We start from the raw sequence: 16391 nt of genomic DNA, 5'->3' as shown, positions 1-16391 counted from the left end.
TCAAACAAAGACATGTAACATCACTAGATTGTTGTTTTGGTGACGAAATTTATTTTAAAATAAATAATATCATTTAATTAGTAAGTAAGTAATTATTAAAACTAGTAATACACCCGTGCGATGCACGGTTATTACATATTGTTAAAAACCAAAGTGAACTTTATTCGACCAACATCAAGATCAAGAAAAATAAGCCAAATTAAAAAAACATCATAAATATTGTATACAAAATGTGCAGTTGTTATTTAACACCTCAATTCACACATAAACATCACTATATAAATGTTGATGCAAATGAATGGTTTTATAATATTGTTCTATCCTCAAGCATCGAACACTTGTAGATGGTTAACCTGCTGAACACAAAATACGATTAATGGTATTTTAACTAATTATTGCAAAATAATATTGAAACAAACCAAACATTGAGCATAGGATTTTCAGCAAAGTGACACAAAGATATAAACACAAGTTGAAAGTAACGTCCAAAATAAGAATTCCTATAAATACTAAACACTAAAAAAAATTCATGATTTCTAAAATCTCTAGATTTTGCATGATTTCATAGAAAAACACTAAAACAAATCCATTATTTCTAAAATCTCTAGATTTTGCATGATTTTAGAGCAAAAAATGAACAATAAACATCCACACAACAATCGAAATATAGAAACTCAAAGATTTAACCGAGAAACTCAGCCAAAGCCAAAGACAGAATTATTGTAAAAGCAAACAACTTAAAATTTCTAGTCGAATAACAAAGATTTGAATAAAACCTGCAGTGAAACCGAAAAAGGAGCTTCAGCAAATGTCACCCCCTTTAGTTGGAAGAAGAGCTCACTGAGTGCACACTAATTTATGATAAGAGAGGGATTTTACGCTATTGAGAAGAAAAATGATGAAAAAAAAAGAGCACCAAAAATAGAAGGTCTGCTCTCTAGAAAACAATAAAAAAACAGCAAAATTATAAGAACATCCTACTAAAGATGAAGAAAAAATAAGCCAAATTAAAAAAACATCATAATCATTGTATACAGATGTGCAACGGTTTAATTTACACCTCAAGTGACACATAAACATCATTATTACTCTATATAAACGAAAAAGAAAATGTGTATTCGCATAAACATACAGAAGAAAGTAAACGAATCCCTTATTTTAATCACATTAAAGTTATCCTTTGTCACTCAACTTATGAGATAGCAAAGGGGATGAGAATATAAAAACAGATACACAAAAACAAAACTCACCTAGACAACAATAAAAAGTTCCCCGCACTATTGCTCTGCAAGTTCAACAGTTAATCTAACCTGGCCATCCAATAACCCAAATGATCACAGTATTATTAACAAAAAACACTGATACAAAGTTAAATAGAATATGGGATATCTGAAGATTAAAACCAATAACTTTGGAAATCACCATCAGATTTATTTAATCAAAATAATATGTCATGAATAATTTATATAACTAAAACAAATAAAGTTTAAGATTTATATTAAAAATTAAATGATAAAAACTATTGTGAAGATGCTTGAATAAATAATAGAAATAATATTGTGTAAAAAACATTTTCACTGTGATTCTTATGATAAACCCTTAGATAAACCCAATAAATTTTATTGCAAAATGCAATTATCCCTCGTGTCTGTGAGGAACATTTTTTATGCAGTAAAACTATACATTGAAAATTAATGCACCCTGAATGGGTTGGTATAACGCTGCAATATTTGTCCTGATTATATTCTAAAAAATAAGAGAAAATAGCGGATTACCTGCAATTTTTTTTTGTTTTTGGAGGAAAGCAGATTACCTGCAAATACTATGAGAACAATGGATACACCATCAGGTCTTCATCAAGCTGTCACGTCTTCATGAAGCTCCGGCGCAGCGAGCGTCGTTGACAACTTTCTAATTTTGAGAATTGAGAAATAATAGGAATTTTGTTTCTTGTGCGCTACATAAATAAGAAACATTCAATATGAACCAAATAGATAAGGTAAATACATATATCTAATCGTGAAATATATATATATCTAATCGTGAAATAATATATATATATATATATATATATATATATATATATATATAGGAAAACCTCACCAATGTCATGAAAGAATATTGTAAGCTCGCATTTTTTACGGTCATGGTCCATAAAAGCGATCATAGCATTAGCGCATGAGTGCTGAGATATACTCTGTCCACCTAACATATGGAAAAGTGAGGCCAAACAATTATATTAGTCAATTACACAAACATAATAACTCAAGGCAAGGTAAAACCAGCAGAGCATTTATATATCTACTACATACTCACTTTAGATTCGATACTGAATGCACCATCTTGTTCAGGCTGGGGAATAGATTAAACGAATGAATTGGTGAGAATTTTTTTAAACGAATTATTTGATATTTTTTTAAAGCAGGCGCCGAAGATGATAAGGTTTGAAAATAACTCTTAAATTCGTCAAAATTGTGAAGAAGGGGAGAACTTTTAAAAAAATGTAAGAATTGTTGAAAAGAGGTCAGAAGGTTAAGATTTCAAAAAATAATACTGAAACCGATCAAGATGCGTAAAGAGATCAAGAAGGGTAGGAATAAGTAGAAATGGAACTAATCGTAGAAATTAGATGGGAATTTTTAAAACGAAAGAGTAGTTTGATGCAGAATCGGGTTAAATGGTCCAGAATGGTCGGGATACTTTAACTTGACGACTGAGAAATATATTGAAGCAGTGAAAATGGAGAGATTTTTTTTCAAAAAACGTAAAGTTTGCTAAATTCTAGGTCAAAATCCTCACCATCGATTTAATCACTGCCAACCTCTTGAATGTGATCAACATCATCATTTCGATTGTCTCCGTCTGTAGTGACATCATCTCTCTGCCCGTCTATGTCATCACTGTTAACACAATCATCTTCTTCCAATAACTCAGCCTCTGGGATATTGCTATCAACGTGCACCTCACCAAAGGCTTTACGTCTAGCCTTTAGATTATACTTGGTCATCAAATGTGATTGAGTAACATATACCTATTCCATCTGACAACTGTCAGGAAAAACTCGAAAAATCTTACTATCCAAATTTGAATGTATTGTTTCTTGGATTCAGCAATTAGTTAAACATTCAGACTTTTTCTTAAATTAGAGAGTTGTGCATAAAATTTGTTGATTAATCACATTCATATTAGTTATTAAATGCTGGGGAGTTGCATATTCTATCATTTCTGTTTTTTTTTTTCCAATTCATAAACAAATTATTTACCTGTGGTACTGATGCTTCCGCGCCTTCCAAAAAAGGTTGCTACTGTTATTCCAGTATTCCTCATTAATATTTTCATTCTTTCCAACTCTTTGCTCCAAACCAGTTCAGGCGAAATATGCCATTAATGAGGTCTCTCAACCATTTATGAACCGTGGGTGACCTGAAATTAGCAACAATAATTAACAATCAGCAAATATCCAACAGAAAAATGAATCGAAGCACAATAATAAGTTCCAATTGTTGTTTGTGTCGACATCTTAATAAATTATTACTTGTCTTGACAAACCTGCAAGTAAAACAAATACATTTAAAGAGCTTGTAATCTCAATAGAATGAACAAACTGTTGCAGATATTAAATTGTTTTTCATAACACATAACATAAATTTGAAAAACATGGTTAATAGAAATTATTTTAAGACTATCGTGGAATACAGGTATTGGAAAATGTCAGATTAGTGGGTTCTATCGTGGTTTCAGTTTTTCTATGGTGTTGCAGTTTTTATCAGCGCGGGTTGAAGAAAGTAAACTGCAAACGAAACTACAATAACATCTGTAATAAAGAAAAGCGAACATCAAAGAACTGCGGAGTTTATTAATATATTATTGTTAAATTTGGTCACAAAATTCAAAATTCGCTAACCCTCGTGTTTGTGAGGAACATTTTCAATGAAGCAACAAACATTAGAAGTTCTCCTGCCACTATTCTTAAGCGCATAAGAAAAGAAGTTTCATTGCAATAATCCAAACTAATTATTTACTTACCAGCACAAACTACATAAAAAAAATCCCAAAATGATTTCAGGGCCAAAAAAAAAAAGTCAATATTTTTTTAAATATTAAAATTTCAGCCATACGCACATTAATTTTTTTTTATATATTAGAATCCATGGCAATAACAACGCATAGATGATTTTCTAAAATTTTCAGCCAAACGAATTAAGAAACAGTACGGAAATGTCGAAGACTCTCTCAAAATTTATCATCAAGAAAATTTCTCTCCAATCAATAAATACGACATGCATACAAACCTTCAGTATATAAGGCGATTCTATGGATGGAGACAGGAAAAAAAAAAAACAGAACTACTGGTTTTCCAGGGAAAGAAAATAGCAGCCTGCAACAATTTATTCTAAAAAAAAATCTTACAATTGATGTCTGTATTAAGATGAGGTATTCCCCCGGCGATTGGAATTAGATGATCGATGATGATGCAGAAATCAGACGACAGAGAGAGAAGTTATGGGTAGAAGTTTTGTTTGTAGATTTGGGCAGATGAAAAACCGCATTAAACTATTACAAAAGAAATCCGTATAACTATTAGGAATGAAAAACCGTAAAAGAATATTTCAAAATTACAAAATAAGTCCGTAGAACTATAAGAATTACAAAAACTACCCCTAGGGTTGCCTAGGGTTTGAAACCCTAAAAAATGCCACGTGTCAAAATATTAGGCCATAGATTGTCTTTTTATATATATATAGATTTCCAAGGAACTGATGTATATCTGGCATACGTGGTGATAGAAACTGCTATGCAAATTTCTCCCTTTATTTCAAATTAGCTATTTTAGGAACTAATTGATTGGCTTTTTTTTTTTATTATTATTATTATTATTTTTTTATTTTTTTTTATGTGGCAATTACTAGTTGAGGTTAGGTGGATAGGAATGCAGAATGGGAAAAGGTTAGCATTTGTAGGCAAACGTTCATTTCAAGAAACAAAATTAAATGCCTTAGTATCCATTCGGTTATTTCTATACTATACTCGGTGAAGAATTTACACCAGATATAATTTTTATTGTAAATCTATATATACCAATGTGTGTGTGTGTGTTTGTGTATATATTATGAATGGTTAAAATCTACCTGCTATATTTTACCCGATATAGCATAGAATAAATCGTGTCCACTGTCTTAACACTAATGGCTCGTTTGGCTACCGCCGAGGGCAGACTCAGGGGTATTGGATGGGGGGCTAGAATATTTTTTTGAGCTAAAATGGTACAAAATTTGAACTTTGGGAGGCTAAAGTGTATATATTAATAGATAAATAACATAAAATATTCAAAAAATAATAAAAAAAATGCTAAAAAAAAATTTCCTGCAGGGTCGGGGGCCTCCCCAAGGCATACCCTGAGTCCGCCCCTGGCTACCGCTAAAAAGTTATAGGGGCTAGTACCACGTTCAATTTGGCAAGATTCACATTTTTTCAAACCCAATACTGAAATTAAAGTCCGCTATTAAATGTTATTATTTCATTAAATTAGTAGCACCTACCCGAATCCTCTCCTATTAAGTTAAGGCTTAATTCCACTTTGCACCCTTGAAATATACCATTTTGGCACTTTGCACCCTCAAAAAATAATAATAGCACTTTGCACCCTCAAAACACAATAAATCATTCACAATGCACCCTCAATTGAATAATAAAGGCAATTTTATTTTTCATTGGTGTTTTTCTTTTTGGGGTACAAAATAAAAAAAATTGTTGTTTTCTTGAACCTCAAACCTAATTTCGAGCGGACAAAGTGCGAAAAAATAAAAATTACACCGGATTATTTAAATAAACTACATTATCTTACAAAAGACAAATAAAAAAAATAATCTTTTATCACTAAATTATTCGATTGTGGATCTTTTATGTCACTGTTTGTAACATATTAGGTGAAAATATTTGGAAGAAAAAAATAATTTTCAGATAACTTGATAACGTAATAGCTGAATGATTTTTTTTTCGTAAAATATTTTATTTTGATAAAACAATATAATTTTTAAATATGTTGATGGAATGTATTTTTATTTTTGAACTTTATAGTTTCAAAATGATTGATGAATAAAAAAAATATTTGACATTTGGCATCCTAAAAAAATATCACTACAAATATTAAATTTATATTTTTTAGCTTTAAAAAATCATTTGGGGTGCATTATGCATGATTTATTGTATTTCGAGGGTGCAAAGTGCTATTAATTTATTTAGAGGGTGCAAAGTGCCAAAATGGTATATTTCAAGGGTGCAAAGTGGAATTAAGCCATTAAGTTAATCAAATACAACCAACAAAAATGGGAAACCACCCCTATTGCTTTTTTTCTTCATTAATTCATGAATGCCATTTAATTTTTTGGCGGGTGTACGTAGCTCTCTCATTTAATTGAATATTTCACTTTAAATTTGATTTTTTTGTGTTAAACTTTATGATTATTACTTACGTTATGCTTACTTATCATAATTAATAATCCAACAATGCATTTGTGCAGAAGGATTTCGGGAAAAAAAAAAGGGTCTATTAGATATAACCCCCTTACACATTCAAATAATAGGGGTAGACCCAAACTTAAATTTGCCATTTTGATAAAAACCCAAACTTTTCTAAATTACATAAGTACCCTCAATCAAATCCCACAAATCCCGTTACTTTACCTTTTGAAATAATATCAAATCACTCTCTATTTTCCCGTTAATTAATTAGGATAATTTTCCTTATTATATGAAAATGATTAAGGTAAATAATAATATATATGAAAAAATAATAATATATATGGAAACTAAATAATATGTTTGTTTGAAATACTAATCAATTAGGGTAATTTTCCTTATATCATGTAATAGACTATCTTATTGATCTAATTCGACTATCGATCTCGTTAATCGACTATGGATCCCGTATTATTCAACCACATAGTATATTAATAATTTCAATATAGTACATTAATCTGCTATGATAGTATATTACGGTTATAGTAGTGATATGAAATTGTGTTACAAACAATATACCACTAAAATGACAAGAACATTGAGAACAAAACCAACGTAAAGTATTCCAACATAACCAATAAAATAGTACATTAATAATCTCATAATTTCAATCTAGGGGTTTGATAAAATACATAAAACACATCATAACACAATCAAACTAATATGTCGAGTTAAGAAACTCTAGTACATTAATAATCTCATAATAGTATAATAAAATGATAATGGTAGTATCATACGGTGTTCATAATAGTATACTACTGTATTACAACGGTTTAATACTTAACCGAAGTTACCGAGCCATTACATCGTAAACACCTCTTTATAGCAACCAACCCACCAAACCTCAACAAAATTCGTACGAAATTCGCCATCGAAAAAACATAAAATCATGAAACAAAATTAAAAATGCAGAATACTAAAAAATGATTAAATAGACTACAAATACATTTGAATGACAATACATTAATATCATCAAAAATAAACTTAAAATGAAAAATCCATACACTAAATTAAAAAAGACTACGAAATATATTTTAATGTACTACCGAGCACACTAAAATCGACTGTTGTAAATAAATAAACCAACTATCAATATGGATCAAACTCATGAACTCGACCACATCAGACATTTATTTAGATTATTGCATAAACCAACTACGACGCTCAACTAAAACAACTCTGGTCCGACTGCGTGAACCATCCTCTTATAACTCTGTGAATCCTCTTCCAAACAAATATCATCAGCCAAAAATAACGATGTATATGTGACGACGTAATTTTGTTAAAAAACGTTCTACTTAATAGAATCAAGTATCAACACAACTCTTAAAAATGTCTAACCACCGTACACGACAACCCTGGACCTATAGCGAAAATAAAAAACGAAAAAAAACGCATTCATACCCGCTTAACAACGTACAACAATGAACGCTCAAATCCGATCCTATTTCCACGCCGGTGAAAAAATCTTCAAAGACGATAGAAAAACGATGAAACGCTGGAGAAAATCTTCAAAACAGATTATACACGATTTGATAGAAACGGCCAATAAACTCACGTAAATTTATTCCGTGATTTGAGGCAACGTATCAGCAAATCTCATATCACGTAGTTAAGGAAATAAAATACCGTTAAAAAATAAAACAGGGGTATTAAAGGGAAATTTATAATATATTTTGCCAAGTTGGCAAATTTGGGTGTATCTCAAAAAGGGAAAAATTAATTGGATCTACCTCATTAGAAAATATGAACAAGGGGGTTATCCCTAATAAACCCAAAAAAAAATCACATTGCTATAAGTCTGAAACAAGTTGAAATTTTAGAACTATTATTATTTTTCCTTTTCAAAAAACGAATTAAATAATAATTTACCCACCTACAATAATAATTAATAACCCCACCTAAATAATAATTTCTCTCAATCCCAACTCGTTGAAAACATATCAAGCTATTAATTCGATAATTTTATACTTCGCTAAATTAATATAATTTTGCAAGTCCCGACTGTATTAATTTACATAGGTTTAACAAATACAAGTTCAATGAATTTGTATTCATGGTAGTGAAATTTATATCTCAACTGTTTTTCTCCCTATTAATTTTCAAATACAATATTAAAGAAAAAAGTTTTGGCATTTTAATTTAGGAGATTTATTTTTATTTCATTTTAGAAAAAAAAAAGATATTTTTTCTAAAGACAAGTTGGCAAAATTTCAAAACCGGCCAAACAGAGTTTGGCAAATCTATATATACTGGGTAATAATAATAATAATAATATCCGTTGAGAACTCTCTCTCTCTCTCTCCAAATCTCTCTCTCTCTCTCTCCTCTGCGTATCTCTCTCCCTTCTTCTCCAAATCTCCCTCTGTATAAATACAAGAGAGAGAAAAACGGAAAGATGGCGAAGAGTAACAAAACGACTTACAAAAACGCGTTTTCAAAACGCGATATGGAGGCGCTGACTGCTTTATGCGACACTTTTTTGCCCGCCATTGACGTTTCTGATCACGATCTTCACCTTCCTCAATCCGTCGCTAATTTCTATCAAACCTCAGCTTCCATGTCTGAAACTCCACCCCTCGTAAGCCCCTTTCTTTTTTGTCCTTTTTAATTAACGGTAAATTACAAAAACACCCCCACGTATCTGATTAATTGTTGATCGAGTTTTTTAACATAAAATGTGTACAATCTATTATACCTTATGTTAAAAGTCTATTCCCTGGAGTAAAAAGAAAAACTACGTGAAAAGTCACACTAAGACAGAAACAAACTTCAGGGGGTGTTTTGGCAATTACGAATAAGTGGAGGTGGTTTTTGTAATTTAATATAAAATTAGGGGGGGTTTTGTAATTAATTTTTTTTTTTTTTGTTGGCATGCAGGTGGCTGAATTTATAGCAGAGAAAGTGAAGCATCCGAAGATTTTGCTAGCGAAAGTGGCTGTAAAGATGCTTTCGACGTGGATCGGAACGTTCATACTGTGCGGGAGAAAGAGTTTGTCTGATGATTTTCCGTATCTGCAGAGATTTTCGAGAGTTGAATATTTGAAGAGAGAGGAAATACTTCTCTCTTGGTCCAACAGCTGTTTCTCTCTCTTGAGAATTCTCTTCTCTGCCCTTAAAATCTTCATTCTTTTCACTTTCTTCACTCAGGTAATTAATTTCTATTTTTACTTTATTTTAATTACCTCGTTTTATTTAGTTTCCGCCTTTTATTTCACGTGGTGTAGCATATACATGGCCAGAATAAAATGCGGAAACAAAATAAAACAAGGTAATTAAAATATATATGTGTGTGTGTGTGTTTAATTTAATCAGAGCTGTCTGGTTAATTTCGAAGAAAAACCATTCAATGCGAACATGCTTCATGAACTGGATGATGCTTTTTTGTGTGGATTTGAAATCAATAGTTTCTACTTTCCATAATATATATAAAAATATGATCTTTAATTTATTTTTTATATTGTTTTAAATCTTGAAAAAATTAAGAAAGGAAGAGGTCAAAGTAATATATATAATTCACTGAAATAAAACTCAAATATATTTAATTCCTTGAAATAAAATCTCGTAAAGTAATTTCCAAATTCTTGGATATTAAATGTGGTTGAAAAAGAAAAAAAAAGTGTCTTTAAATATTGATTTTATGTTATAATTAGATTGCCAGCTAGCACAAATAAATAATGTTTGAAGAAATAATATTTTCATTTTAAACTTAGGGTTTTGTCATATATTATTATCTCATGTGAATATATCTTAGTTACAAATTATTTGTGACTTTAGAATACTAATTAATTGCAGTTTTCTCAATTTCGCCATTTTATTCACTCTTAATCTAAAACTAGTTGAAACAAAATTAGTACAAAAAAAAATATGAAAAATCTATATTAGTCACATTCTATGTTTCGTTTTTCTATATTTATTAGCTTTTTTAATACGAGAGCGACAAATATTTCAGCACCGATAAGAGTCGCATATCGCATATCGGACAAAACTAGTAACAACTGGCCAATCCATCCAAATTAATCTTATTATAAATTCCGAAAACCCTACAATTTATTTAATTTTATTATTTTTTATTTACTGAGCTTAATTAATTAAATATATATATACATATATATTCATTATTTGTGTGACAATGTATATACCTAAGTTGGTGTGGTCCGGCAGAACTAACCAAATTGAATGCAGGCAAGTTGACAGTAGTGAAGCACAACTTGAGACTCTATTTGAGCTGCCTTACCCTACTTTGTATTTAAGAACCTAACTTTTATATACTTTTTTTATTTTCACTCTTTTAATTACACATGTGCATGGTCCAATATACGAATCATTTCGATACAACGAACACTTCGAAAATATCTGGTGATGTATGTACGCTATCTGTGCATACAATGGTCGTTATTTAACGCAAGTTACGTAAAATATTTGACGTAAATGTAAAATATATCCTAAGTCACTAAGAAAAAATAAAATTTACGGGCGAATGTTGTACTAGGTTTAGTATCTACGAAACATATACGTTTCACCCGAGAAAATTCAATGTTTAAAATTATATTTTTTTATTCCGTTAGAATTACTCGAATATCTTCTTTTTTTTTTGTGTTCTTATATCTTATCACTGTCTGTTTTCATAAGATTTTTTTTTGTTTATTAATATCTATATATTTCTTTAACATATTCATATAGATTTACTATATATTATAATTTATTTATGAGAATCTCCAGATATAATTTAATTTTACAAATAACTAGTTATTTTCATATTTGATATATATAGTTAGATTTATATATATAAATTATTCCATTTAATTTGCATGACAGGTGGATGAGAAAGAAGACAACATTTCCTGGAAAGCAATTGGCTACTGTGGCCCGGACCCGGATTTCAAGACCCGAAAACCACAATATCAAGAATGTGAACAAAAGGAAGAAAATGATCATAAAAGTATAGAAGAAGATTTATTCGGACCCTTACACAAAGGGATCATCAATTTCAGCCACCAACCAATCGAAAAATCCCTACGCAAACTCCGAGACTCGGGATTCACCACCGCCGTCGTCTCGAAACCCTACTCGGAAAAAAACACGAGCGTTGGATCTTTATTAAATCCATCGTTCGTGCTCAAGTGCGACGCGGTGATTGTTGGCTCCGGCTCCGGCGGCGGAGTTGTGGCGGGAGTTCTCGCGAAAGCCGGACACAAAGTGGTCGTGCTCGAAAAGGGAAGCTATCTAGCAAGAAGCAATCTCTCACTACTCGAAGGGGAAGCGTTGGATCAAATGTACCTAGGAAACGGGATCGTAGCATCCGATAATATGGACGTATTGTTTCTCGCGGGGTCCACCGTCGGGGGAGGGTCCGCGGTTAATTGGTCCGCCTCGTTCCGGACCCCATCTCATGTCACGAAAGAATGGAGCGAAAAGCACGGACTCGAACTATTCGGATCAAAAAATTACGAAAACGCCCTCGATGTCGTGTGCGAGAAGATGGGGGTACAATCGGAATTCGACGACGAGGGTTTCAACAACATGGTTTTGAGAAAAGGGTGCGAGGGCTTAGGGTATCAAGTCGGGAATATTCCGCGCAACGCCCCATCGGACCACTACTGCGGTTGGTGTTGCATGGGTTGCAAAGACGGGAGAAAGAAGGGAACGTTAGAGACGTGGTTAGTGGATCTTGTGGAATCGAAAAACGGGGCGATTCTATCGGAATGCGAAGCCCTAAAAGTGATCACCACCGAGGGCAAAACGGTCAACAGGAGAAAAAGGGCTACGGGGGTTGCATTCACATTCCGAAACGAAGAAGGAGGACAAGAAATTGGGATTGTGGAGGCTAAAGTGACGGTCACAGCTTGCGGTGCAATGTGCACACCTCAACTACTTAAAAAAAGCGGATTGAAGAATAAAAACATCGGAAAAAATTTGCATGTGCATCCCGTGGTAATGGCATGGGGCTACTTCCCGGAAGATTCGTGGCCGGAGACGGAGAAGAGGAGCCACAAAGGCGGAATCATGACGGCAATGTCGAAAGTTGTCTCGAATTTTGAAACGTCCGGTTACGGTGCGGTGATACAGACGCCCTCGTTGCACCCCGGATTGTTCTCCGCGGTGATGCCGTGGGTTTCGGGGAAAGATTTTAAAGACAGGATGGTTAAGTATTCGAGGACGGCCCACGTGTTTGCGTTGGCTAGGGATAAAGGGAGGGGAACGATAGCATCGCCGAGCGACATAAGCTACGGATTGGACGATTTGGATCGAGAGAATCTGAGGGAAGGGATCGAGAGGGTTTTGAGAATATTGGCGGCGGCGGGGGCGGAGGAAATCGGGACCCACCATAGGGACGGGGGCGTGTTGAAAGTGAAGGGGGCGAGTCGTGAGGAGTTCGAGGGGTTCGTGGAGAGGGAGAGTATGAGGCCGTTGAGGAATCTTTCGACGCCGATCGCTTCGGCGCATCAGATGGGGAGTTGTAGGATGGGGGTGGATTCGGGGGGGTCGGGGGTGGACCCGAGGGGGGAGACTTGGGAGGTGGAGGGGCTGTTTGTGGCAGATTCGAGTGTTTTTCCGACTGCTTTGGGGGTGAATCCGATGGTTACTGTTCAGGCGATTGCTTACTGCACTGCACAATCTGTTCTTGAAATTCTTGGCGGGAAGAAGTTTGTGTAGCAGGACAAAGTGTTTGGTTTGTGATTAATTATTATTCCTGTAAGAGTAAATAAGGAAAAATGTGGTTTTCTTGTGTAATAAAACTGGACGAAGTTCTTGTTGGCATTTTCACATACACCTTGTGGGCAACAATTACAAACTAGGGCTTGTGATTTGATCTGCATAGTAGTAACTAGAAATATGAATAAATATTCTAATTTATAAGTGATCCGCACATATTTAACTGAAAATAGAGGTGGTACATTACGCATCAACTGTTGTACCATAACGAACTGTGATACTCCACAGAAGAAAAGAAGAAAAATGTAATATTTTTTCCTGCAATTTCATCGTACTCCACAGTTGCAGAAACACACGAAGCTGCCCTGAAACTGGAGTCTCTCTTTCTCTCTCTAGATCTCCGACAGCTATTTGGGCGAACTCCACCAAAATCTCCAAACCCTAAACACGAACATGGGCCTCAAATTCATCCATCTCAGCCAGAGATTAATCCAAAACTCTTCATTGTGATGCGTTCACGCCGTCAAGATGAGAATCTGCAGTTGAAGAAGAGGATATTTGGCGGTGACTCTGTTTTTGGACGAAGATCAAGACTTGGTTTTTTTGATGCGCGGCAACTGTTTGATAATATGCGCAACTGAGAAGTGACGCCAATCATCAGGTCAGAACCCCCAACTTATTTAAGAACTTTGCTTCACTAAATTGGTATGGGTTTGTGCGCGTGTATTTAGGACTCTAGACTAATCGAATGGAGCCAAACACGTGATTATGCAAGCATGTTTTTTTTTTTTTATCGAGCTTAATATCTAATTCAGCGAAAACATGTGTATTGTTATTTCTGCTGAATGGTATTGTTTAGTTTGTGTGATTCTGTTATTCACGAACACAACAAATTTTACCGTTTGAATTACGGCCGAATACATTGTGTTAGCTGTTCAAAGTTTATACGTAGATTTTGTGAATTACGTGAAATTCTAAACGATGCTTATCTAGGATAGTTGATCGACTTCTGGTTGGAGACAAGATTCATAGTATGCTTTGGCTAAGACAAGGTTCTATTCTTTCGGTAATAAAAAGAATTTTAAACAAAGAAAGATAGATAAATGTATATTAAATCCGACGTAATCGAAACAAGATAACCCGTTATCGAGTGTTTAAGCAAACCCTACATCGTCTTATTAATATAGACAGAAGTAAAACATACACAAATTGACAATACAAGGAATAAACTCGAAAAAGAAAATGACGATCTTCCAAATGAAAAAAAAAAGAAAAATTAAATATAAAAATCAAGAATCAAGGGCACTTGGATTTGCCCTTGGAATTCAACTTGTCCCTATAACAAGGGCACTCGGATTTATTTCCGTAAGTACCAGACGGGACACAGTTACATACTGCACAGCAAATACCGCAATACTTGATGCACCTCTTCTTCAGTCCAGCCTTCGAGCACCTCTCGCCACATTTCGAGTCACAAAAGCCTTCACAATATTCGACAAAAAAACAAAAGAGTTTAGATTATATATAGTGAATCGATAGGGTTCGATTTTATATACTATTTAAGATCGAGTCCTTACTTGGATATGTTGCTTCTGTTGATTCAAGAAAAGCGGATCCGAGAATTAGTGTGATGAGTAACAAAGTAGTGATCCAAGACTTCATTGTTAATGACTCGATCGAAGTAGTATAACGAGATAACTTTTGAAACCCGAAGAAGATTAACCAAACGGGAATCGAAAATTAGTGACGAGTGTGATGCTAATGATGGAGTTAGTGTTCACATATTTATACACTACAAATTGTTTCCTAAATGTTATTATTTTATAGAGGTGTGTTTGGTAGGTGTAAAAAGCCAAGATAAGCCTCTAGCTATATACATATCAAAAGCTATATGTATATAAAACTATATATACAGTCTGTCAAAGTAGCTTTGGTGGTTTTGAGGATAGTACCTATCTTAAGTATCTTAATGTCTCGTTTGGTTGGCAAAATAAGATTAGTCAATATTAGATTAAACAATCTAATGAATACCTAATTATATTATCGGATTCCGGAACGTTCATTAAAAGAGTTCCACAAAGACAAGATAAATTATGATAACATAATATTTGTGGGTCGACCCGATAAATTACTGTTGATACCAAATATCAAGACAGTAGAATTATTTAGTTAATAATAGCTAATCTCTCCAAACAAACGAAACCTAAGTAATTTTGTCAATTTTTACTTTTTTTAATGATTTGTGTATTTTGCATGCAAAGTTTGCTGTTGTACCTAAACTTTGCATTATGGATGCAAGCTGGAAAGATGCTCCATTTTTTTACAATATAGGAATAAGGTTCAAGACTATAATTTTAAAGCATAAATACAAATGATTTGTAATATACTATATATATAAATAGAAGTTTAATATTAAAATATTTTTATTACAATATTTTTTTTATTACAGTTTCAAATAAAAAAAGCCCACGACAGAAATCGCTGTATTATTCGAAACAATTTTGGTAGAATTGTCGGACAAAAGCAAATACAACAAACGAGAGGTACGAAACTTAAGGGCACTTAGGGTTGCCCTTGGAATTTTTCATGTCCCTATAGCAAGGGCATTCGTCTTTGTTCCCGTAAGTTCCGGAAGGAACACACTGGCATTTCGAGCAGCAGATTCCGCAATACTTTAGGCAATTTTCCTTCGCGCTAGCTTTAGAGCACCTCACTTCACATTTCGGGCTGCATTGAACTTTTATAAGTTCAAATTCAAAACACGAAAAAGAAAAAACGTTAGATTTTTATAAATGGTGATGCAAGTAATAAAAAAGACTATTATTTCACTACAAATGGTTAATTCACTAGACTCGTGAATTAACGGGCTAAAAAAAAGCTCCAGCTCGAGTTCGAACTTTTTGAAGAGGTTCGCAAACAGATGGATACTTATTCCGAAAAGGGCTTCAATTTCAATACTATATATGAACAACAACTAATTAAAATTCCATAGGAAAATATAAATTAAACAATTAAAAGATGTCGCGGAAAATTCAATTAATGCAAGAGTAATACTTGCAGCAGTGAGTTCGAAGAAACCGGAACTCGTCACCAGCATAGCAAACAAGAAAGCAGCAATCCAGGGCTTCATTATTGATTTTCTCCCAAAAAATATATATATAAAAAATAAAGAATGAATTAAAATTAAAAATTATTTATGAAAAAATTGAGGGATA

The 16391-nt window shown here is 33.3% G+C and overlaps 3 protein-coding genes and 1 long non-coding RNA gene across 11 annotated transcripts; 1 reads left to right on the top strand and 3 right to left on the bottom strand.

The window, feature by feature from the left end:
- Nucleotides 1–138: 138 nt before the first annotated feature.
- On the bottom strand, nucleotides 139–4614 carry LOC105976399 (uncharacterized). 8 transcript variants are annotated; one of them, XR_016031160.1, is made up of 9 exons: nucleotides 4411–4603; nucleotides 3264–3423; nucleotides 2800–3031; nucleotides 2317–2352; nucleotides 2104–2205; nucleotides 1814–1957; nucleotides 1251–1310; nucleotides 777–851; nucleotides 139–356 (listed from the first exon to the last, which is right to left on the bottom strand). It is a non-coding gene; the product is annotated as an uncharacterized LOC105976399 (long non-coding RNA). The 8 variants fall into 8 exon arrangements; XR_016031161.1 differs by having other exon boundaries at nucleotides 139–353; XR_016031166.1 differs by lacking the exon at nucleotides 777–851 and having other exon boundaries at nucleotides 139–353; nucleotides 2800–3047; nucleotides 4411–4614.
- Nucleotides 4615–8799: 4185 nt separating this feature from the next.
- LOC105967177 (Long-chain fatty alcohol dehydrogenase family protein) lies at nucleotides 8800–13382 on the top strand. The gene is made up of 3 exons (XM_012991764.2): nucleotides 8800–9100; nucleotides 9400–9669; nucleotides 11338–13382. The coding sequence occupies exons 1-3, from the start codon at nucleotides 8918–8920 to the stop codon at nucleotides 13174–13176; spliced, it is 2292 nt and encodes a 763-aa protein (XP_012847218.2). The 5' UTR covers nucleotides 8800–8917; the 3' UTR covers nucleotides 13177–13382.
- Nucleotides 13383–14442: 1060 nt separating this feature from the next.
- LOC105967072 (peamaclein) lies at nucleotides 14443–14906 on the bottom strand. Its single transcript, XM_012991635.2, has 2 exons — nucleotides 14754–14906; nucleotides 14443–14657 (listed from the first exon to the last, which is right to left on the bottom strand). The coding sequence occupies exons 1-2, from the start codon at nucleotides 14836–14838 to the stop codon at nucleotides 14473–14475; spliced, it is 270 nt and encodes an 89-aa protein (XP_012847089.2). The 5' UTR covers nucleotides 14839–14906; the 3' UTR covers nucleotides 14443–14472.
- Nucleotides 14907–15596: 690 nt separating this feature from the next.
- Nucleotides 15597–16391, bottom strand: LOC105967256 (peamaclein-like). Its single transcript, XM_088817930.1, has 2 exons — nucleotides 16231–16391; nucleotides 15597–15913 (listed from the first exon to the last, which is right to left on the bottom strand). The coding sequence occupies exons 1-2, from the start codon at nucleotides 16304–16306 to the stop codon at nucleotides 15729–15731; spliced, it is 261 nt and encodes an 86-aa protein (XP_088674056.1). The 5' UTR covers nucleotides 16307–16391; the 3' UTR covers nucleotides 15597–15728.

The sequence above is a fragment of the Erythranthe guttata genome, chromosome 5 (assembly GCF_056151865.1).
Source record: "Erythranthe guttata isolate IM_541 chromosome 5, IM_541, whole genome shotgun sequence".
In the NCBI taxonomy this organism is placed as follows: Eukaryota; Viridiplantae; Streptophyta; class Magnoliopsida; order Lamiales; family Phrymaceae; genus Erythranthe; species Erythranthe guttata.
Note: the sequence above shows the minus strand (reverse complement) of the source record. Positions and strands in the feature narration are given on the sequence as shown.

Bases quoted from the DNA above. Each gene is read 5' to 3' on its own strand.
- LOC105967256 (XM_088817930.1), bottom strand. From the start codon at position 16,306: ATGAAGCCCTGGATTGCTGCTTTCTTGTTTGCTATGCTGGTGACGAGT. The intron at 15,914-16,230 runs GTATTACTCTTG...AACTTATAAAAG, and splicing joins CTTCGAACTCACTGCTGCAA to TTCAATGCAGCCCGAAATGT.
- LOC105967072 (XM_012991635.2), bottom strand. From the start codon at position 14,838: ATGAAGTCTTGGATCACTACTTTGTTACTCATCACACTAATTCTCGGA. The intron at 14,658-14,753 runs GTAAGGACTCGA...AATATTGTGAAG, and splicing joins AACAGAAGCAACATATCCAA to GCTTTTGTGACTCGAAATGT.
- LOC105967177 (XM_012991764.2), top strand. From the start codon at position 8,918: ATGGCGAAGAGTAACAAAACGACTTACAAAAACGCGTTTTCAAAACGC. The intron at 9,101-9,399 runs GTAAGCCCCTTT...GTTGGCATGCAG, and splicing joins TGTCTGAAACTCCACCCCTC to GTGGCTGAATTTATAGCAGA. The intron at 9,670-11,337 runs GTAATTAATTTC...TTTGCATGACAG, and splicing joins TTTTCACTTTCTTCACTCAG to GTGGATGAGAAAGAAGACAA.